The 22,609-nt window shown below is 39.3% G+C and overlaps 11 protein-coding genes and 1 non-coding gene across 12 annotated transcripts; 6 read left to right on the top strand and 6 right to left on the bottom strand.

The window, feature by feature from the left end:
- Positions 1-276: 276 nt before the first annotated feature.
- On the top strand, positions 277-958 carry ATC70_000819 (uncharacterized protein; the record flags this gene model as incomplete). Its single annotated transcript, XM_064820227.1, has 2 exons — positions 277-299; positions 484-958. 2 exons carry the CDS (start codon positions 277-279, stop codon positions 956-958), a joined length of 498 nt encoding a protein of 165 aa, XP_064684147.1.
- Positions 959-1,414: 456 nt separating this feature from the next.
- Positions 1,415-2,236, top strand: ATC70_000818 (uncharacterized protein; the record flags this gene model as incomplete). Its single annotated transcript, XM_064820226.1, has 1 exon — positions 1,415-2,236. The coding sequence occupies one exon, from the start codon at positions 1,415-1,417 to the stop codon at positions 2,234-2,236; it is 822 nt and encodes a 273-aa protein (XP_064684146.1).
- A 1,859-nt stretch (positions 2,237-4,095) lies between these two features.
- ATC70_000817 (uncharacterized protein) lies at positions 4,096-4,521 on the top strand (the record flags this gene model as incomplete). Its single annotated transcript, XM_064820225.1, has 1 exon — positions 4,096-4,521. The coding sequence occupies one exon, from the start codon at positions 4,096-4,098 to the stop codon at positions 4,519-4,521; it is 426 nt and encodes a 141-aa protein (XP_064684145.1).
- A 36-nt stretch (positions 4,522-4,557) lies between these two features.
- Positions 4,558-5,001, top strand: ATC70_000816 (CUE domain-containing protein; the record flags this gene model as incomplete). Its single annotated transcript, XM_064820224.1, has 1 exon — positions 4,558-5,001. One exon carries the CDS (start codon positions 4,558-4,560, stop codon positions 4,999-5,001), a length of 444 nt encoding a protein of 147 aa, XP_064684144.1.
- Positions 5,002-5,163: 162 nt separating this feature from the next.
- Positions 5,164-5,373, top strand: PUF3_1 (mRNA binding protein puf3; the record flags this gene model as incomplete). Its single annotated transcript, XM_064820223.1, has 1 exon — positions 5,164-5,373. One exon carries the CDS (start codon positions 5,164-5,166, stop codon positions 5,371-5,373), a length of 210 nt encoding a protein of 69 aa, XP_064684143.1.
- Positions 5,374-8,139: 2,766 nt separating this feature from the next.
- ATC70_000814 (uncharacterized protein) lies at positions 8,140-8,445 on the bottom strand (the record flags this gene model as incomplete). Its single annotated transcript, XM_064820222.1, has 1 exon — positions 8,140-8,445. One exon carries the CDS (start codon positions 8,443-8,445, stop codon positions 8,140-8,142), a length of 306 nt encoding a protein of 101 aa, XP_064684142.1.
- A 1,805-nt stretch (positions 8,446-10,250) lies between these two features.
- On the bottom strand, positions 10,251-12,223 carry ATC70_000813 (uncharacterized protein; the record flags this gene model as incomplete). Its single annotated transcript, XM_064820221.1, has 2 exons — positions 10,251-10,256; positions 10,316-12,223. The coding sequence occupies 2 exons, from the start codon at positions 12,221-12,223 to the stop codon at positions 10,251-10,253; spliced, it is 1,914 nt and encodes a 637-aa protein (XP_064684141.1).
- A 773-nt stretch (positions 12,224-12,996) lies between these two features.
- Positions 12,997-13,812, bottom strand: ATC70_000812 (uncharacterized protein; the record flags this gene model as incomplete). The annotated part of the gene is made up of 2 exons (XM_064820220.1): positions 12,997-13,195; positions 13,373-13,812. 2 exons carry the CDS (start codon positions 13,810-13,812, stop codon positions 12,997-12,999), a joined length of 639 nt encoding a protein of 212 aa, XP_064684140.1.
- A 36-nt stretch (positions 13,813-13,848) lies between these two features.
- ATC70_000811 (uncharacterized protein) lies at positions 13,849-14,274 on the bottom strand (the record flags this gene model as incomplete). Its single annotated transcript, XM_064820219.1, has 1 exon — positions 13,849-14,274. The coding sequence occupies one exon, from the start codon at positions 14,272-14,274 to the stop codon at positions 13,849-13,851; it is 426 nt and encodes a 141-aa protein (XP_064684139.1).
- A 1,859-nt stretch (positions 14,275-16,133) lies between these two features.
- ATC70_000810 (uncharacterized protein) lies at positions 16,134-18,167 on the bottom strand (the record flags this gene model as incomplete). Its single annotated transcript, XM_064820218.1, has 1 exon — positions 16,134-18,167. One exon carries the CDS (start codon positions 18,165-18,167, stop codon positions 16,134-16,136), a length of 2,034 nt encoding a protein of 677 aa, XP_064684138.1.
- Positions 18,168-18,239: 72 nt separating this feature from the next.
- ATC70_000809 lies at positions 18,240-18,311 on the top strand. Its single transcript has one exon. It is a non-coding gene; the product is annotated as a tRNA-Asp (tRNA).
- A 265-nt stretch (positions 18,312-18,576) lies between these two features.
- On the bottom strand, positions 18,577-19,215 carry ATC70_000808 (uncharacterized protein; the record flags this gene model as incomplete). Its single annotated transcript, XM_064820217.1, has 1 exon — positions 18,577-19,215. The coding sequence occupies one exon, from the start codon at positions 19,213-19,215 to the stop codon at positions 18,577-18,579; it is 639 nt and encodes a 212-aa protein (XP_064684137.1).
- Between the last annotated feature and the right edge of the window lie 3,394 nt (positions 19,216-22,609).

Below are 22,609 nucleotides of genomic sequence, written 5' to 3'. Positions count from 1 at the left end.
GCAAAATAATTATAAAAAAAAATAATAAAAGAAAAGGATCCGCATCACTGACCATCAAAGCATTTTGAGAAAAGCATAATTAACCCAGCAAGGTTAACGTCCAACGAAGAAAAAACGAGTTTGCTCGGATTCGAACTGGCGACCTTCAGTTTGTTAGTCAGGAATATTACCACTTTGACATAACGACTCAAAGTAACCAGAAACTCGGGTCACGTGATTTTTTCTCCTGATTTGTTTCAAATTGAGCAAGTTTGGAGGCTTCTAACTTCGTAGATAATGATGCTACGAATTGGCGTTCGGTACGAAAAATAAACAAAAGAACTCAAAAAGTCTGACCATACCATTTAAAAGCGCATATCTGATAACTATCTTCACAGTGTAAAGCCAAATGTTCTGATATGGGAACATCGAGGTGCTCACGAGAACATCGATGTTCCCAAAAGAGCGCATCGATGTTCTGTGAGAACATCAGTTGGGCCGTAGTGAAGCTCATTCTGTGTCTCTGGGTTATCGGTGGAACCCTCTAAAATCTGTCGTCCTCAATGCTGGTGTTGGTGGTGGTGCTACTGGTGTCTCTCCTGGTCTTGGTGCTGGTGTTTCTCTGTCTCTCTATGGTCAAGCTATACCTACTGCTCACTCTTTTACCTACCTTGGTTTGCCGTTCAATGTGAAGGGTAGCTTGGACACCGATCTCTTATTGACTAGAAATAGTCAATCAGCGTTAGGTGCTATGCGTGGTTTGCAATCTCTTGGCCTTCATTCTGCTGGTTTCTCCAAGCTCTTATCTGCTAAACTGTATGCGGCCTTTATTCGGCCCAAACTTGAGTTTGGTCTGTCTATTTCCTGGTTCTTGAAACGTCATTTAAAGCTTTTGGAAAAAGCTCAAAATCAGTGTCTTTGTCTGGCCTTTGGTGGCCATCGTGTTGTATTCACACATATAACTGTTCCTGAATCATAATGTCGTAGATTGAATTGAGCAATAAACTATGCACATATGGAGCATATGTAAATAAGCTGTTCAACATGTAAACGATAATCATGATATTCACATAAGCTAAGTTTCGATAAGCTATTCTCTATATGTCAAAAGATAGCAGATAAGGAATGTAAGTAATTAACGTTGCCAAGAGCTACTAAAGATATTTAGACTGATCATCTATATCTGAAATAATTACCATTTAGCATAAGTGAGGATTGACACTAAAACTTAGCATGAGAACACCATTCTAGACGGGTGTGTAAGCAATCCATAAATCATACATATAAATAGCAGTAGACATTCACCCTTCCCTTTTCTCTCCATCTGATTTTACTGAAAATAAAAAGACATATCCATTCTCACGTATTTCAGACAGTTACAACACATCGTACCTCTTCCGTCGTGGTTTTTCGACATTTAACCAATCTTCCAACTATGGAGGAACGTGTTGATATTCTGACTAGTAAAATGCTCTGGCGGGTGCATACGCAACTGCCTGGTGATACTCTTCTTATGGTTTTGGCTCCCTCTCTTGTGTCCTTCAAGCATCGTTTGAACAAGTTGGCCGTCAAAAATCCAATCTGGGATCCTACTTTTGCTGGTGGTGGTGCTGATAATTCTCTTGCTTTGGATCGTCGTGGTCTTGCTGACAAGATCAAGGTGTATCGTCTTGATTCCCTCCAATGTCGGTTACATCCTGCTCCTCCTGTTTCTCCTCCTGTTCTCCTCTCTGCTTGTCGTCCTTCACTCATGGTGGATCCCATCCTGTATCTTCCAATGTCTGTGTTTGACCGTAGTCGTATTCTCCGTTGGCGCATGGGATGGCTACCTGCTAGGCCAGTTCCATGTCGCTGTGGTGCTCCTCACGCTAGCCGCAACCATCTGCTAGAGTGTCTTGGTGTTGCTTCAAAGCTTTTGTTTACTGATGATCCTCTTGGTGCTGATTATTTGCCCAATCCTCTGGACTTTTGGCTCAATCGACTACCTCGTATGCAACCTTCTGCCTCTAAACTCGTGTCGTCTCGCTCCTTTTGGTCTGTTCGCTGGCCTGTCATGCTCCAAATCTTTTTGGATATTGACATGATCTGTCATCCTGATGCTGAATTTACTGGTAAAGCTCTGGACTCGTCTGGTTCTGCCTTTCTCGACTGGTTGACCCCGGTTTCCTCAATTACCTCTGTTTCGGGTACGCCTCCTATCTCTTCCTCAGATAGTGCTGGTATTACTGTCGCTATTCCACATCTTTTGTCTCACTAAGATGCTGTTTCTCTGCTGTCCTTTTCCAACTGTTTTCGTTTGCCTTTTTTTGAACCAAGGATTTAATCTTTAAATTTTTTGTTATTTTTTTTATATTCTCTTTCCGAATTCATTTCCAGCTATCATCATTTTGATCCGCACTATAATGAGCACTTTGCCCTACAGGGACGCAGCTCCAATATTATATCCTTTCAATAAACATTTCAACTATACTACCGAAGATACTGCTTCTGTTACGATGGTAAAAGGATTTTGTGGTGGTGCTGATTTTAAGATGCGGTATCCGAACTCTGAGCCTATTAGAGTGCTGTTCCTGGACTGGTGTTCAAATCGATTATTCTTACATTTTTTTATTTTGACATATATACTTGAATCTATACAACACATTTGAAATAAATCGAACTTTTCTTACGTTTAAATCTTTTGGGTACATAACTTTATATATACATTTAATCGCTGAGATACTGTCTACATCAAGGTTATTGCAACACATCAGCAACTTAAACAGCTTTAATTACTTGGTTTTTGTCTCGGGATCAACTATTACTGCAAGATTTTCCACACATTTCGCTACACATTTCACAAAACCAGCACCGCAGAGTATCAGTTGGAGGTCGCGCCGAGACACTTTTTGTTTGTAATCGATATGTCAAGAACTTGATTTCAACAGAGGATTTATTTAACAAAACGATTATCTTGAAGTAAGTGAGAATAAGATATACAAGATAATCTACAACTGGAAAAGATGGAGGGGAAAAGGACATGATATTTATACTTGACAAGAGGTGCGGACATAAGTGCTGAGACATGGATATAGCATGGATAAACGTAATGATTCGTAATCTGAAACATGAGTCATAATTACATAATTATGACATTGGCTTGATACTTGACGTTGATACGTACTTGACATGATAAGGTTGCATAAAGCTTGGCATGACATAATGATTACTAATGATGACTAATTGATTACTAATGGTTATCAATTAGTACTCCTAAATCCTGAACACCGAGATGACATAAGCATAACGTAGACATAACACTTGGACTGCATGGTTCTAGATCCAGGTACCAGATCGAAGCTTGGTTCATGACACGATAACTGATAGAGATTACTGAAAAACAATACACTGCCGTGCCAATCTATAGAAATAGCGTAGTATACAGTTGATTTTGGAGTATCTAACATACTTGATACATTTTTGGTTATTTGGATTATTTAAATTTTATCGTGCTTTGGGCATTGTTCTTAGGGGACCACATCTCTGCACACCGTTGGAACATTTATAGAAGACATTTTGTCTTGAGTATCTAAAGGAGCTGATACATTTTATTGGATTTATTTTGATAGCAGTTGATACTGTCGAAGATCTCGAAAACATATCATCTCTATTTGGAATTTGCATAATATCGCTAGCAGTAGCTGATACTCTCGTTGGTATTATCAAATTCATTTTGTAAATTGCGGTATTGGTGCAATCTTATTCTATTTTTAATTCTTATCTTTGTGGCATACACGAGGGTACACATTTTTGCAGCTATTTTGTGGCATACACGAGGCTACACATTTTATATTTCATCTGTATAGTACTACTCGAAAAAACATCGAAAGGTACAATTTTTTTTTATTTAAAGCGACTCATTTCGAAAGGGAAGCAAGAAATCATCATCGGAAGCAAGCAATCATGGGCGAATCAAGCAAAAGTGCAAGTATCAATAATCTTATTCCAAGCAACGGGATGCGGTTTATAGCAAGTCCTAGTGATTTCAATGGTCGAGATTCTAATGAGGGTGAACGTTGGCTTATCAAGTTGAACTAGATCCTGAAGGTGAACAAGGTGGAAGATATTGAAACTATCATGGCCATAACTGGAAGTTATCTGAAGGGAAGAGCCTTGGACTGGTGGTATTCTATCCAAGAGGAAGTGAAGTCTTTCCAGCAATTTGAGGATTTGTTCAAGAAGAAATTCATGAAGGTGATCTATGAGAAGGCGTGGAGAGAGTTGAAGGCTGTGCAACAACAGGAGGGTGAAGATGTTGAGGGAATCAGCAATCGGCTCAGGCAATTGTTCAGAGATGCAGGTGTAACAGACGGTGGTACCAAGAAGGCTATTTTTGTGGCATCAGTTCTTCCAAGTATTGGCTATGAAATGGAAAAAGTCTTGGCTACTAGGAAAAAGATTACATTTGAAGATTTGGTGGATGAAGCTGCTGAGCACAAGGCGTTGGTGTTGAAGTATGACAAGAAAAAGGAAGTGGTGATTTACAACAACAATGGTGCATAGAAGAAAGTGGTGTCATTTGATTTGGATAACAACAGCATGATGAACAGCAACAAGGATTATCTCAGTGAGGGCTCCTCTATCAGCTCGGTGTTGTCTGACTTGGTGAATGAGATGAGGGCACTCAAGATCAGTTGTGTGGAACAGAAGGAATTGATTCAGCAACAGCAACACATCATTGCACAACATAACCTGGTTATACAACAACAAGGTGATGGAGGAAATGGCAATCACTATCAACAACGTAGCAACTTCCAGCAACAGCAGCAACCAAGACTATTTAATGATTCATGTTACAACTGTGGCGAGTATGGGCATATTGCTCGAGTGTGTCCAGTTCCACCAAGAAAAAGACAGCAACCAGGTTTCCGTGGTAGTGGCATTGCTGGTCCTAATCAGCTGGGTAACACCAATCAAACGGACAACAATGAGGGAAACAATGGTAACAAGGAGAATTCGGGAAAAGAGTTGGGCCGTCAGTAGAAGGAGTTGCTGCTGATGTCCATAAAAATACAAACAACTCAAATAGTGGGATCAATGTGGTAGAAATCAGGGGGATGGATAATGAAAGAAAACACTTGAAAAAAGACAAAAACAGTAGAAAACACAAAAAAACAAAAAGACACATCTCTTTCTGCTAATTTTATGGATCATAGAGAAATTGAGCTAGATGTGAATGCAGTCAAGAGAGGAAGAGGTGCCATGTCGGATGAGGGTGTTCAAGGTAATCCACGCAAGAGGGGCAAGGATAATGGTGATCCAGGTCCATCAACACTGGCTCATCGATCTCAACAGCAACAACCATCAGCAGTAGTAACTTCACAGCAACCAACCCACGAGGAAAACATAGTGTAATGAAATAGCCACCCAAACGCAACTTAATTGAAAACCAAAGTTCATCAAATAGCACTCATTCAAATTCATGCTATTTGGATCTATTAATGAAAGCGCGCAAATGTACATCAAAAAACCATTTAAAAATACTAAAGTAAAGATGCATGCTTATATCGCACATCGTGTGAATGAATCACTCCTGATCACAGTGTATTCAATCACACCCATGATGGTCGTAATAAGAGATGGTATCTTTATCCAAATAAAATCAAATCAATAACAAGCATATTCAAATATGACAACTATGCCCTGCTGCCTTAGTTGCACAATATCCCAGATAAAGGATGCCATACTTCAATAACAGACATCACACTTTAAACCATCAAGGTTACATTAAATCATGCTATGACGATAGCTCACCCAAGCCCATCAAGGTTACTCAAATCGACCCTTATGGCCAGTGCTCCTGCATTGATTAACACTTTAAATCAAGCATCAACAACATTTGCCAGATAACGCAATAGCAGCACCTATTGCTCTCTATCATCACTAATCCTACAAGCTAGATGCAAATGTATAAATACTCTTCTTTTTTTACTCAATTCCAGGATCTTCAGTTCATTTTATACACAAAATAAAATACAGTTGATTTCTATTGTATTTTACTATTGCTTTATTTTTTTTGTGAAATCTATTCAAACCTGATTTCACTGCAGTGATCACACGATTTGCGAGATAAGCGTGCATCTTTAGTATGTTTAAGTGGTTGTTGATGTACATTTGGGCGCTTTATTAATAGATTCAAATAGCACTCATCATGCTATTTGATGAATTTTGGTTTTCAATCAAGTTGCGTTTGGGTGGCTATTTCATTACATACGGTGTAATTTTCAGAATACTTCAGAATATTACTGTGGAATTTGAGGCTTGATAGACTAAAATTCACGGAAAAAAAAAGTTTAAAAAAAACAGTAATGTCAACTTGATAAAGGTATGTTTTATTATCAAACTGACAGGTGTAAAGTAAACTGAAGTCTCTCTACTGGCCAGGTAGATGATCCTTCTTATATACTATAACAATGGATAAAAGTTCTATTAATTAGATTAACAAATAAGTCAACTCAGATCAACTAATGTCTAATCATGCTAAAAGACAACTCCAGCAAGCTAATCATGATTTAGTTCTGTCTGGATGAATAATTAGACTCTCATCCGAAGTACCCTGATCTATCCTTTCTATAAGGATAATTAATGTCGATCTAGTAGCATGTATCCGATAGGTACAGTCTACTTGGTCTATATTAATAGTACATATCTGAGTGTATATCGCTAAGCATACATCTTTAGCATGTATCTGGATATATGGCATGTCTATAGCATATCGTATGCATGTCTATAGCATGTCTCATATATAGTACAGGTCTGTAGTACATAAAGTATCTCTAGCTAGTATCACGGATATAAGCATGTGTCTTATAGCGTGGATCATGAAGTGCACATCTGAAGCAACAAGCTCATATTGCATTAATCTTGGTGCCTATCCAGATATGGTAAACATCCGTAGTCAATGTCGGAATACAAGTATAAGTCTATAGTGCCATCCATGTCCGTGGTGTCATCTATAGCAGCCTAAATCTTATATAGTATGAATCTTATAGTACTAGCGTATCTGAAGTCCATATCTTCTTATAGTATAAATCTGTATTGTACATTTAATCCAGTGTACATACAGTTTATATCTAAATCTAGTAACTGGATGAACTGTCGGAATGCAAATCATAGTGGATGTATTCCGCAAGCGTAATTGACTTAATCTTCTGGCAATGCAACCGACTACCCCCTTCGTTTTAGGTCGAATTCTGTTCAAATCTAGTCATTTTCAAGCATGAATAACTCATGCCACAAAGCGTTTTGAGGGCTTGGATTAGTACCACACACCTCCTTTTGGCCACGCTTTACTTCCTGATGCTTTATCTCAAATTTCTTTGGGTCATTGCAAATCCATGAAAGTTCGCATATTTTTCATGTGTATTAGCAAGGGAAAATTCTTGAAAATCAAACGCTCGCGTTTTTCACCTAAAAAACGAAAACTTTTCTTATGATACATATCAAATCAAATTGATCGTAAAGATGGAATGCAACAGCGGAAACCCTTTCTATGAGGCTTATATATGCTAAATTTTGACATATTCACAGAAAACCTGTTTTCATATTTTTGAAAATTGCTCATTATTTTCAGTCTAAAAACTAAATGTAACCAGCATCATTCGATGCGCCTTTAATGACTCTTTATAAACGCAATAGAAAGTAAAGTATAACAATGACAATTTTCATAGTCAAATCTAGCAAAAACGTTTAAAGGATGTCAGATCAAGTCAAATTTGAGCACAAAAATGACAGCTGCACAAATCCAAATTTGATTGCCGCAGCGACAGCTGCTGTGGCAGAAGACTGAGGCCAAATTTACTAGCCGTGACGTTGGATAGGGCGCCCTCTCATTTTTCCATATCACCGTTTTTTTTTTTTCCTTTTGCAAAACGCGTTTAGTATCGAACCATGTTGGTTTGGAAACCGTTCGAATGATAATAACACTCCAACTTCTGATCACACTGCCTTGTATTGCTAAAAGAACTTGACACTGCTTCTTTGAAGAGGGATATAGTAGGTGCCATTCGATAAACGAGCACTGGAAGACGTAGAATCAGTACTAACTGAATTTGTTTGTTAGGTTTTGATAATGTTTTTGCCTGTTTGACGTGGGTGCTGCTGCCATTCCTTTTCTGCTGTCTACTTTTTGGTCTTTGTCTGGTCTCTGCTAGTGTTGCTTGTTGTTTGGTCTTTGTCTGGTCTCTGGTGTCGTTTTTTCTCTGATTTTTCCATGGTGCTGGTGTTGCTGCTGCTGTTGCTAATATGGTCTTCTCTGGTGTACTGTGTCTGGTGCATGCTTTTTCTCTGGTCTATATCTGGTGATTGCGTATCCTCTGGTCTATCTGTGGTGGTGGTAAGTGGTAAGTATCTTCTTTCTTCTGGTCGGAATGATATAAAACCTCTTTGAACGTTTGTATTATTGCTTCCTTTCTCGTGGTAATGCATTTTATCATAATATTTACTTTGTTGCGCTTTCTTCTTCTTTCGCTGGTTGCGTTGCCTTTGTGGCTTCACATGAGACAACGTTAGTCATTATGTTGCAGTGCAAACTTATACCACCATTGCTTTTGCAGTTTTGTGTGTTTGCGTTACTTTACATTCGACTATTACCATGCACTTTGCTCATGTATGCAATTTTGTTGCAACAACGAGCTCTTTTGAGCATCTCTGATGGTGTACTTGTTATACATTTCTTTGAATCACTTTGTGTGAGTATCCATTTTTTGCCCAAATACTACTATAGGAGTATAGTAGTATATTCTTTTATTCTTTCCTTTATTATTTTTGTGTTTCTTTGAGGCATACTTTTTTACGTTGTGTGGATGTGCCTATCCCTGAAGCTCAACAAAACTTTACCCGAGGCTAGGAGGTAGATAGGCTGTCTCCACTTGGTTATCACTACTTACTTTAGTGATGATTGAGAGCCTCAACGCCAGAATCTAAAGCTAGGTGGTGTAAGTAAGGCATGCTCTAGCACCTGAGGGAAATTTGATGATAGCAGCGGCTATATTGCTATTATAGCGGCGCTTAAAATTTTGCCTCACATCAAAACAGAGGGAAACCCTCGCAAATTTTTTTTAGGTCAGCGGAGTTTTCAAGCAATCTGATTGGCTCAGGGGTTGAAACAACGATGGGCTACAACTGGTTGATTTCCTATTGATCTGTCATGTATTATAATTTTGTATTTGTAATAAAAAGAGTATCAAATAGATCCAATTTATGTCGTCCTTTGTTTAAAACTATAAAATAAGGTGCAATCAATTGATCTAACATGCATTAAACTGTGGCATGTGAGTGAGTGTCCTTTAAACTTGATATTATGTGGTTGGAGGAAGCCCATATACAAGTACGATAATGCAATACTACTTTAAGGACCAGGAGGACTTAATAACAGATGCCCCGCCGCCAAACATGCGTTGTTTATCAGTATTTTCTAACATGTCTCAATGTAATGGGTTGCTAACTTTTGCTTCATATCAACGATTTCACAGGATAAAAGTATCTTTTGTCATAAGATTTACGCCACCATCCACAATCAAGTCTTAGACTATTTACATCAGAGCTTTGAAAGTAGTATGTTCGTACAGCCAAATTTAGCGAGAAAAAAAATGCGTTAAGAATAATATAGAGAGAAGAAATATAATTAAAACTGAATATATTTATCATTTTATTTCAAGATTGAATGAGGGTTAAAACTAATGTAAATCTCGAATGTGTTTATAGTTATTTGACAGTGCCGCAGCAATAGGACCTTGATCTTAAATGCGGGATAATTGTATAAGCCTTGAACCAGTTAACGAGAATGTGCTGCATAACACCTCATGAACCACCCGTGTTGTGCCAGAAGGGCTACAACTGTCTATAAAGATTAAGGTATTCTTGATGGGTAGATATGTCTGTGTTGTGCAACAACATGGACAAGTTTTGATAATTGAAGTGCATCTCAGCTATCTAAATACTGAGGTTCACCAGATGTGTTAAGCGTTGTACAAGATAAATTGCTACTTTGGCATTCAGAACTTAGTATAATAGAATAACTCTTGTCTTCATCAATAAATCTATAGTTTTTTTGTGTCTGATCTTATTCAAATAAGCCTTTTCTTGTTTTTATAATATCGAACATTTTTTATAAGCTACAAATAATAATCCTCTTATTCTTTGTGCTTAATAAGTATTAACGTAGTATCTGAAGATCATATCTTCTTGTAGTATAAATCTGTATTGTACATCTAATCCAGTGCACATATAGTTTATATCTAAATCTGGTGACTGGATGAACTGTCGGAATGCAGATCATAGTGGATGTATTCCACACCTTCCGTTGCGCCTCGCCCCATTCAAACTTGCTTGCCTTCTTCAATAATTTGGTGATTGGCTCTGCCTTACCAGCAAAATTGTCAATGAATCGCCTGTAATATCCAACATTGCCCAAGAATGATCTCACTTCGTCTTTGTCTCTTGGTTCCCGCATCTCCATCATCTTCTTGATATTGCTGTCCGTTGGTTGTAACCCCTCGCTGCCTACCTCATGACCCAGATACACCACGTTATCACAACTGAATTGACACTTGGCGAGCTTCAACTTCAAATTAGCCTTGTTACACGCATCAAATATCTTTTGCAAGTGCACCGCATGTTCAGAAGGGCTCCGACTATACACCACATAGTCATCGACGAAAGCATAGACGAATACACCCAAATACTCCTGCAGAATATTATTCATACAGCGCTGATAAGTGCTTGGACTTCCTTGTAAGCCCATGGCCATGACGTTGAAAGAAAAAACACCCATTTTCGTAACAAATCCACTGCGTTCAATTGAATTTTCATGTATAGGTATTTGCCATAATCCGAAAGCAGCATCTAGGACTGTGTAACATTGATATCCACCTATAGAATCTAGGATATCATCGATGTGGGGTAGAGGATAGCCATCCTTGACAGTTACAGCTTTCAACTTTTGAAAATTTACCACCAGACGCAGTTTTCCATCCTTCTTGGGCACAAAGAACACCGGCGAAGTATACTTACCCGAGCTTGGACGAATGATATCAAGCTCCAACAATGTTTTCAACTCTTCCTTCAAGCATTCCTCCTCATCAACGGTTAAGCGATACGGCTTGGATTGGATTGGCTCATCCGACGTAGTGATAATTTCGTGGTACACATTGTTCACTCGTCCCAGCCCAGCATATTCATAGAAAGTATTCAAGTTGCTCTTCACCACATCCTGCACCACACCTAGAACGTCCACAAGCACCTCCTCCAATGTAGCGTGATTCTTCTTGCTGGATTCCCCTTCACTATCCTGCAGAGACACGATGTCCTCATGGTATGAGTTCATCAGGCCTTGATTCCATGGATCACCATCGCCAGTAAAGTCAACACCATCACCAGAGAAGCCACCTTGATTTTGGTCCATCCTGAGAGATACTGTGTACACCGGCACCGTAGATACGTTATCATTGTCAGGACCCTCTTGTAGTAGTTCATCAGCATCCTTCATACATGCCACTTCAATAAAACATGTACCATTACCTGTTGGTATTATGATCAAATTTTCCTTTGAATCAATTTTAATACAGTGATTAGTAAACCATGTCCTGCCCAGAAGGCAAACGTCCTTGTCCCGAATGGAGTTGTCAACACAAAAATGCTCCTTCCTAAGCTTGTCACCAATACGCAATGGGACATTCTTTGCTACCAACGATGTCTCACTCAGAGCATCATTGAACCCAGTCAGAGCAAATCGCTTGTTCACCTTTTCCAACTGCAAACCCATTGTGTCAGCGAGTCGCCTACTCATCACAGATATCGCTGCTCCCGTATCAACAGTGGCAATCATCAAGGTGTTACTAATAGATACCATAGTGCGCATAGGCTGGCTACTCATCAGCTTCGTGAGATCAAACGGATAATCAATCACCGTATCCAGGTCATCCTCCTCATCAGATGAATAATCGTAGCTGCTATTGTCGATTCTCGATCCATCATTATCAGATAAATCCTCACTACTGTCACCGTAATAAGATGATCCATCCTCACTACCATCCTCCTGTTGTTGCGTCAACTCATTGATGATCACTGTGGTTCCACCATTCCTTGGCTTGGCTCGATAAATAGCTACTAAACTCTCTCTCAATCTACGGCTTGCATTCTTGTCCTTGGCCAAGTACTGCAAGATACTGACACCGGATTCCGAGGGTTGATTCAAAAGCTTCATAATGTCCGGTGGCATCACACGATTGGAGCTTAATGGCTTCTTCTCCCTAATCCGCTTAATAGCCTTGCTCAATGCTATGTGCAGTGAAATCAGGTTTGAATAGATTTCACAAAAAAAATAAAGCAATAGTAAAATACAATAGAAATCAACTGTATTTTATTTTGTGTATAAAATGAACTGAAGATCCTGGAATTGAGTAAAAAAAGAAGAGTATTTATACATTTGCATCTAGCTTGTAGGATTAGTGATGATAGAGAGCAATAGGTGCTGCTATTGCGTTATCTGGCAAATGTTGTTGATGCTTGATTTAAAGTGGTAATCAATGCAGGAGCACTGGCCATAAGGGTCGATTTGAGTAACCTTGATGGGCTTGGGTGAGCTATCGTCATAGCATGATTTAATGTAACCTTGATGGTTTAAAGTGTGATGTCTGTTATTGAAGTATGGCATCCTTTATCTGGGATATTGTGCAACTAAGGCAGCAGGGCATAGTTGTCATATTTGAATATGCTTGTTATTGATTTGATTTTATTTGGATAAAGATACCATCTCTTATTACGACCATCATGGGTGTGATTGAATACACTGTGATCAGGAGTGATTCATTCACACGATGTGCGATATAAGCATGCATCTTTACTTTAGTATTTTTAAATGGTTTTTTGATGTACATTTGCGCGCTTTCATTAATAGATCCAAATAGCATGAATTTGAATGAGTGCTATTTGATGAACTTTGGTTTTCAATTAAGTTGCGTTTGGGTGGCTATTTCATTACACTATGTTTTCCTCGTGGGTTGGTTGCTGTGAAGTTACTACTGCTGATGGTTGTTGCTGTTGAGATCGATGAGCCAGTGTTGATGGACCTGGATCACCATTATCCTTGCCCCTCTTGCGTGGATTACCTTGAACACCCTCATCCGACATGGCACCTCTTCCTCTCTTGACTGCATTCACATCTAGCTCAATTTCTCTATGATCCATAAAATTAGCAGAAAGAGATGTGTCTTTTTGTTTTTTTGTGTTTTCTACTGTTTTTGTCTTTTTTCAAGTGTTTTCTTTCATTATCCATCCCCCTGATTTCTACCACATTGATCCCACTATTTGATTTGTTTGTATTTTTATGGACATCAGCAGCAACTCCTTCTACTGACGGCCCAACTCTTTTCCCGAATTCTCCTTGTTACCATTGTTTCCCTCATTGTTGTCCGTTTGATTGGTGTTACCCAGCTGATTAGGACCAGCAATGCCACTACCACGGAAACCTGGTTGCTGTCTTTTTCTTGGTGGAACTGGACACACTCGAGCAATATGCCCATACTCGCCACAGTTGTAACATGAATCATTAAATAGTCTTGGTTGCTGCTGTTGCTGGAAGTTGCTACGTTGTTGATAGTGATTGCCATTTCCTCCATCACCTTGTTGTTGTATAACCAGGTTATGTTGTGCAATGATGTGTTGCTGTTGCTGAATCAATTCCTTCTGTTCCACACAACTGATCTTGAGTGCCCTCATCTCATTCACCAAGTCAGACAACACCGAGCTGATAGAGGAGCCCTCACTGAGATAATCCTTGTTGCTGTTCATCATGCTGTTGTTATCCAAATCAAATGACACCACTTTCTTCTATGCACCATTGTTGTTGTAAATCACCACTTCCTTTTTCTTGTCATACTTCAACACCAACGCCTTGTGCTCAGCAGCTTCATCCACCAAATCTTCAAATGTAATCTTTTTCCTAGTAGCCAAGACTTTTTCCATTTCATAGCCAATACTTGGAAGAACTGATGCCACAAAAATAGCCTTCTTGGTACCACCGTCTGTTACACCTGCATCTCTGAACAATTGCCTGAGCCGATTGCTGATTCCCTCAACATCTTCACCCTCCTGTTGTTGCACAGCCTTCAACTCTCTCCACGCCTTCTCATAGATCACCTTCATGAATTTCTTCTTGAACAAATCCTCAAATTGCTGGAAAGACTTCACTTCCTCTTGGATAGAATACCACCAGTCCAAGGCTCTTCCCTTCAGATAACTTCCAGTTATGGCCATGATAGTTTCAATATCTTCCACCTTGTTCACCTTCAGGATCTAGTTCAACTTGATAAGCCAACGTTCACCCTCATTAGAATCTCGACCATTGAAATCACTAGGACTTGCTATAAACCGCATCCCGTTGCTTGGAATAAGATTATTGATACTTGCACTTTTGCTTGATTCGCCCATGATTGCTTGCTTCCGATGATGATTTCTTGCTTCCCTTTCGAAATGAGTCGCTTTAAATAAAAAAAAATTGTACCTTTCGATGTTTTTTCGAGTAGTACTATACAGATGAAATATAAAATGTGTAGCCTCGTGTATGCCACAAAATAGCTGCAAAAATGTGTACCCTCGTGTATGCCACAAAGATAAGAATTAAAAATAGAATAAGATTGCACCAATACCGCAATTTACAAAATGAATTTGATAATACCAACGAGAGTATCAGCTACTGCTAGCGATATTATGCAAATTCCAAATAGAGATGATATGTTTTCGAGATCTTCGACAGTATCAACTGCTATCAAAATAAATCCAATAAAATGTATCAGCTCCTTTAGATACTCAAGACAAAATGTCTTCTATAAATGTTCCAACGGTGTGCAGAGATGTGGTCCCCTAAGAACAATGCCCAAAGCACGATAAAATTTAAATAATCCAAATAACCAAAAATGTATCAAGTATGTTAGATACTCCAAAATCAACTGTATACTACGCTATTTCTATAGATTGGCACGGCAGTGTATTGTTTTTCAGTAATCTCTATCAGTTATCGTGTCATGAACCAAGCTTCGATCTGGTACCTGGATCTAGAACCATGCAGTCCAAGTGTTATGTCTACGTTATGCTTATGTCATCTCGGTGTTCAGGATTTAGGAGTACTAATTGATAACCATTAGTAATCAATTAGTCATCATTAGTAATCATTATGTCATGCCAAGCTTTATGCAACCTTATCATGTCAAGTACGTATCAACGTCAAGTATCAAGCCAATGTCATAATTATGTAATTATGACTCATGTTTCAGATTACGAATCATTACGTTTATCCATGCTATATCCATGTCTCAGCACTTATGTCCGCACCTCTTGTCAAGTATAAATATCATGTCCTTTTCCCCTCCATCTTTTCCAGTTGTAGATTATCTTGTATATCTTATTCTCACTTACTTCAAGATAATCGTTTTGTTAAATAAATCCTCTGTTGAAATCAAGTTCTTGACATATCGATTACAAACAAAAAGTGTCTCGGCGCGACCTCCAACTGATACTCTGCGGTGCTGGTTTTGTGAAATGTGTAGCGAAATGTGTGGAAAATCTTGCAGTAATAGTTGATCCCGAGACAAAAACCAAGTAATTAAAGCTGTTTAAGTTGCTGATGTGTTGCAATAACCTTGATGTAGACAGTATCTCAGCGATTAAATGTATATATAAAGTTATGTACCCAAAAGATTTAAACGTAAGAAAAGTTCGATTTATTTCAAATGTGTTGTATAGATTCAAGTATATATGTCAAAATAAAAAAATGTAAGAATAATCGATTTGAACACCAGTCCAGGAACAGCACTCTAATAGGCTCAGAGTTCGGATACCGCATCTTAAAATCAGCACCACCACAAAATCCTTTTACCATCGTAACAGAAGCAGTATCTTCGGTAGTATAGTTGAAATGTTTATTGAAAGGATATAATATTGGAGCTGCGTCCCTGTAGGGCAAAGTGCTCATTATAGTGCGGATCAAAATGATGATAGCTGGAAATGAATTCGGAAAGAGAATATAAAAAAAATAACAAAAAATTTAAAGATTAAATCCTTGGTTCAAAAAAAGGCAAACGAAAACAGTTGGAAAAGGACAGCAGAGAAACAGCATCTTAGTGAGACAAAAGATGTGGAATAGCGACAGTAATACCAGCACTATCTGAGGAAGAGATAGGAGGCGTACCCGAAACAGAGGTAGTTGAGGAAACCGGGGTCAACCAGTCGAGAAAGGCAGAACCAGACGAGTCCAGAGCTTTACCAGTAAATTCAGCATCAGGATGACAGATCATGTCAATATCCAAAAAGATTTGGAGCATGACAGGCCAGCGAACAGACCAAAAGGAGCGAGACGACACGAGTTTAGAGGCAGAAGGTTGCATACGAGGTAGTCGATTGAGCCAAAAGTCCAGAGGATTGGGCAAATAATCAGCACCAAGAGGATCATCAGTAAACAAAAGCTTTGAAGCAACACCAAGACACTCTAGCAGATGGTTGCGGCTAGCGTGAGGAGCACCACAGCGACATGGAACTGGCCTAGCAGGTAGCCATCCCATGCGCCAACGGAGAATACGACTACGGTCAAACACAGACATTGGAAGATACAGGATGGGATCCACCATGAGTGAAGGACGACAAGCAGAGAGGAGAACAGGAGGAGAAACAGGAGGAGCAGGATGTAACCGACATTGGAGGGAATCAAGACGATACACCTTGATCTTGTCAGCAAGACCACGACGATCCAAAGCAAGAGAATTATCAGCACCACCACCAGCAAAAGTAGGATCCCAGATTGGATTTTTGACGGCCAACTTGTTCAAACGATGCTTGAAGGACACAAGAGAGGGAGCCAAAACCATAAGAAGAGTATCACCAGGCAATTGCGTATGCACCCGCCAGAGCATTTTACTAGTCAGAATATCAACACGTTCCTCCATAGTTGGAAGATTGGTTAAATGTCGAAAAACCACGACGGAAGAGGTACGATGGCCACCAAAGGCCAGACGAAGACACTGATTTTGAGCTTTTTCCAAAAGCTTTAAATGGCGTTTCAAGAACCAGGAAATAGACAGACCAAACTCAAGTTTGGGCCGAATAAAGGCCGCATACAGTTTAGCAGATAGGAGCTTGGAGAAACCAGCAGAATGAAGGCCAAGAGATTGCAAACCACGCATAGCACCTAACGCTGATTGACTATTTCTAGTCAATAAGAGATCGGTGTCCAGGCTACCCTTCACATTGAACGGCAAACCAAGGTAGGTAAAAGAGTGAGCAGTAGGTATAGCTTGACCATAGAGAGACAGAGAAACACCAGCACCAAGACCAGGAGAGACACCAGTAGCACCACCACCAACACCAGCATTGAGGACGACAGATTTCAGAGGGTTCCACCGATAACCCAGAGACACAGAATGAGCTTCCACACGAGCAAGTAACAAAGGCATAGACTCGGCAGTTCCAATTAGCACCACATCATCAGCATACATCAAACTATTGATCCAAAGACCGTTATACAAACGAGGAGGACGCTCCACCACCCGAGGGTTAAATGGAGCACGCAACACCGCAGGCAGAGAGTTGATGTACACGGAGTAAAGAAAAGGACTCAAAATGGAGCCTTGCAACACACCAGTACCAGGCCAAAAACCATCAGAAACAGCACCAGACACCAAGACCTGAACAGACACTTCATCAAACAAATGCTGAAGGAGACCAAGCATCGCATCTGATACATACGTTTCGAGAGCACGCCAAATGACAGCTCTGTCAACCGTATCGTATGCAGATTTGATATCCAGAAAAGCCAAAACAGGAGGAGAACCATAATCAAGAGTATGGTGAAGACAGAGTTCATGTAGACAGAGCGCCTGATCAGGAGCACCACGACGCTCACGAAAACCACCTTGCACCACATCCAACGCAGGAGCAGAAGACACCAAAGGATCATAGAGGCATCGTTCCAACAACTTTCGAAACACAGAAGTCAAAGAGATGGGTCTATGATTACCAGGATCAAGAGGATCACCCTTCTTGTAAATTGGCACCACCTGTGCTAATCGCCAAGAAGCAGGAGTACGAGACCAACGCCAGCACAGCTGAAACAACAGGTAAAGTACAGGCACCAGAGATTCACGGATGGGAAGGAGCATTTCCGCACGGATATGGTTCCCACCAGGAGCACGCCGCCTGGCCAAACGCTTTCTTAAGTAGTAGTCAACATCTCTTCGGTAGTATAGTGGTGAGTATCCCCGCCTGTCACGCGGGAGACCGGGGTTCAATTCCCCGCCGGAGAGTTTTTTTTTGAGAAATTCTCACAGATCTAGTGTATGTAGCTCAAAACTTTTGTCAGGTACACCCAGACTTTGTTTGTAACCTTTTAACTAGTATAAATATCAAGGATTATTTACCAACTCTCAGTAGTGGGTGCGATTTGTGGTTCCCTGCTATTCTGAGACCCAGATTTACATAACACATTTTAAGCGATTTTTACAAAATCCACAGGAAAAAAAAAGATATTTATTAATGAAAATGCAACTATTGATGGTAAAAGAGGCTCAACTAAAAGTGTTGTAATTTTCTTCTTTTTGTTTCTTCGCAAGGAAAAAAAGCGCCTTTTTGGAGCTCTGTGCCCAAGCTATCCAAAGACCAGTGGCGAGTGTTGAACACCTTTTGTAAGGCGCTTACAGTAGAAGCGGGGGAGAGACCAAGATCCAGCTGAAGGTCTTCAACGGAATCAATGATTTTTTTACGGATATTGAACCATTTTCTGTCGTCTTTTCTCCATTTAGCGCCCCACTTGTCTTCTAATTCTTGAACAGACCAGAATCCATCTCGACTTATTGTCCACTTGTCCCAAAGATCACACACAGTTGTCACTTGTCGACTCATTTTGTATAACGGTACACCTTCTTGATTGTATGGAAGTGAAATAGTTGCAACTCTGGTGTTGTTATAATCTGGTGGTGGTGGGCTTTGTTGGGCTTCTTCCGAAAATTGTTTTGATTGCGATACATCTTCTGATCTTGGCAAGGCAGAGGTATTTGCGACAGCGCCTGTTGTCGCTAATGCTTGGTTCCCTTGGTTTATCCTAAAAGACAGTTGCAGTTGCTGCTTTCCGGTGACTATATTGTCAAACACTTTTTGCATTTGCTGCTGGATTTCATCCGACTTCTTTTGACGTTCATTCAATTCTCGCATTGTATTTGCTATACTTCGGTTGATACAGGAAAGCTGCTCTTGTACTTCAGGAGCAAATCTTTCAATAATTAATGAATGGGGCACTTCATTTTCTTTAACGTGAGCTTTTGCTTTTCTATAAACAAAGCAAAAACATCAGACACACAGTTTTCATATTGAAAAAAAAAAGCTTTATATTTTTGAAATTCTAGAAAGAGTGGGTTTCTGAAAATTTCGTGCCTCCAAATAGGATGTTCAGGTATTACGTCCATCATCGCAACTGCGTCTTGTAAGAAAGTCGTCTTGAAGCATTTAATCAAAAGCAGAAACCTGTCGGCTGAACCAGAAGTTTCATGAACTGTCCCGCTTGAATGTCGATCATACTAATGTCTAATCATGCTAAAAGACAACTCCAGCAAGCTAATCATGATTTAGCTTTGTCTGGATGAATAATTAGACTCTCATCCGAAGTATTCTGATCTATTCTTTCTATAAGGATAAATAATATCGATCTAGTAGCATGTATCCGATAGGTACAATCTCCTTAGTCTATATCAACAGTACATATCTGAGTGTATATCGCTGAGCATACATCTTTAGCATGTATCTGGATATATGTCATGTCTGTAGCATGTCTCATATATAGCACGAGTCTGTAGTACATAAAGTATCTGTAGCTAGTATCACGGATATAGGCATGTGTCTTATAGCGTGGATCATAAAGTGCACATCTGAAGCAACAAGCTCATATTGCATTAATCTTGGTGCCTATCCAGATATGGCAAACATCCGTAGTCAATGTCGGAATACAAGTATAAGTCTATAGCGCCATCCATGTCTGTGATGCCATCTATAGCCTATATCTTATATAGTATGGATCTTATAGTATTAACGTAGTATCTGAAGATCATATCTTCTTATAGTATAAATCTGTATTGTATATCTAATCCAGTGCACATATAGTTTATATCTAAATCTGATAACTGGATAAATTGTCGGAATAATGCAGATCATAGTGGATGTATTCCGCAAGCGTAATTGACTTACTCTTCTGGCAATGCAACCGACTACCCCCTTCGTTTTAGGTCGAATTCTGTTCAAATCCAGCCATATTCAAGAACGAATAACTCATGCCACAAAGCGTTTTGAGCGCTTGGAATAGCATCACATGCCTCCTCTTGACCACGCTTTACTTTTTGATGCTTTATCTCAATTTTTTTTGAGTCGTTGCAAATTCATGAAAATCATCATATTTCCATGAGTATTAGCAAGGGAAAACTTTTGAAAATCAAACAATCGTGTTTTTCACCCCAAAAATGAAGACTTTTTCTATGACACATATTAGATCAAATTGATCGTAAAGAAGAAATGCAACATTGGAAACTCTTTCTATGAGACTTTTATATGCTAAATTTCGATATATTCACAGAAAACCTGTTTTCATATTTTTGCAAATTGCTCATTATTTTCGGTGTAAAAGCTAAAAGTAATTAGCACCATTTGATGCGGCTTTTTTAGTTCTCTAGAAATGTATTAGAAAGTTTGGTGTTATAACGACAGTTTTCGTAGTCAAATTTAGAAAAAACGATTAAAGGATGTGAGGTCAAGTCAAGTTTGAACACGAAAATGCCACTGCACAATTTCAAATTAAATTGCCGCAATTACCGTTGCTACGGTATAAGACTGAGACTAAATCTACAGGTCGTGACGTCGGATATGATGCCCTCTCGTTTTTCCATGTCCCCGTTTTTCACCCTTTTTGCAAAACGTGTTTTAGTGTCAAACCATGGTTGATTTAGAAACCATTTGATTGATAATAACACTGTAGCTTCTGATATCACTACCTTGTACCGTTGGAAGGACTTGATACTGCTTCTCTAAAGTGGAATATGTTAGGTACCATTCGGTAACGAGCACTGGAAGGTGTAGAACTAACACTAATTGAATTTGTTTATTAGGTTTAGATGATTCTTTTTGTTTGCTTGATGTGGGTGCTGCTGCCAGTACTTCTCTGCTATCTCTGCTGTCTGCTTCTTTGGTTTATCGTGTCTAGTGGTTGCTTCTTTGGTCTTTGTCTGATCTCTGCTGTCGTTTATTTTTCGGTTTTTTTATGGTGCTGGTGTTGCTGCTGCTGCTGCTGCCAATCTGGTCGTTTCTGGTCTGTCTCCGGTGATTGCCTGTACTCTTCTGATCTATCTGTGGCTGTGGTAAGTGGTCAGTATTTTCTTTCTTCTGGTCGCAATGATATAAAACTTCTTTGAACGCTTATATTATTGCTTCCTTTCTCGTGATAATGCATTCATAATGTTTGCCTTGTTGCGCTTTTTTTTTCTTTTCTTTTGTTGGTAGTGTTTCCTCTGTAGCTTTACATGAAACAACATTAGTCATTATGTTGTATCGCAAACTCATAATACCACTGCTGCTTTCGCAGTTGTGCGTATCTGTGCCATGCTGCTTTATATCCGACTGTTACTACCATGCGCGTTGCTCATGTATGTATTTTTCTTCTTGCAGCAGCAACGAGCTTTTTTGAACATCGTTGATGTTATGTTTGTTATGTTTTTCTTTGACTTGCTTCATGTAAGTGTCTCTTTTTTGCTTACATACTACTATACTCCTATAGTATTGTAGCATGCTCTTTTCTTCATTCTTTTATTATTATTATGTTTCTTTGAATGAAGCATACCATTTTTTTTACGTTGTGTGGATGTGCCTATCCCTGAAGCTCAACAAGACATTATCCGAGGCTAGGAGGTAGATAGGCCGCCTCCACTTGGTTATCACTACTTACTTTAGTGATGATTGAGGGTCTCAATACCTGAATTTAAAGCTAGGTGGTGTAAGTAAGGCATGCTCTAGCACCTGAGGGAAATTTGATGGTAGCAGCGGCTATAATGCTATTGTAGCGGCGCTTAAAATTTTGCCTCACATCAAAACAGGGGGAAACCCTCGCAAAATTTTTTTTAGGTCAGCGGAGTTTTCAAGCAATCTGATTGGCTAAGAGATGGAAACAACGAAGGGTTACAACTAGTTGATTTCTTATTGATCTGTCATTTATCATGCTATAGTTTCTCTAATAATAAAAGGGTCTCCAAATAGTTAAAATTTAAATTCTTGTTTATTCAAAAGTATGATAAGATGCAATCATTTGATCTAGAGTCTATCAAACAGTTCTATAAGAGTAATGTTCTTTAAGTTTATTATGAGGTGTGGGGGGAGGGGGAGAAAGTTATTATGTAGTAATAATGGGTACTACAGTAGTATACTAAGTACTGCCAGACACTCCTGGTACAAAACACTCCACCAAATATGCACTCTCTGCTTATCATTGATTCCCAACATGCTTTAATTTCATGTATTGCTATCTTCCAGCCTCGTTTCAAATTCTGAATGTACAACAGTGATTCCAATTTCA

Source organism: Mucor velutinosus (assembly GCF_035048745.1).
Source record: "Mucor velutinosus strain NIH1002 chromosome Unknown tig00000041, whole genome shotgun sequence".
Classification (NCBI taxonomy): Eukaryota; Fungi; Mucoromycota; class Mucoromycetes; order Mucorales; family Mucoraceae; genus Mucor; species Mucor velutinosus.
Note: the sequence above shows the minus strand (reverse complement) of the source record. Positions and strands in the feature narration are given on the sequence as shown.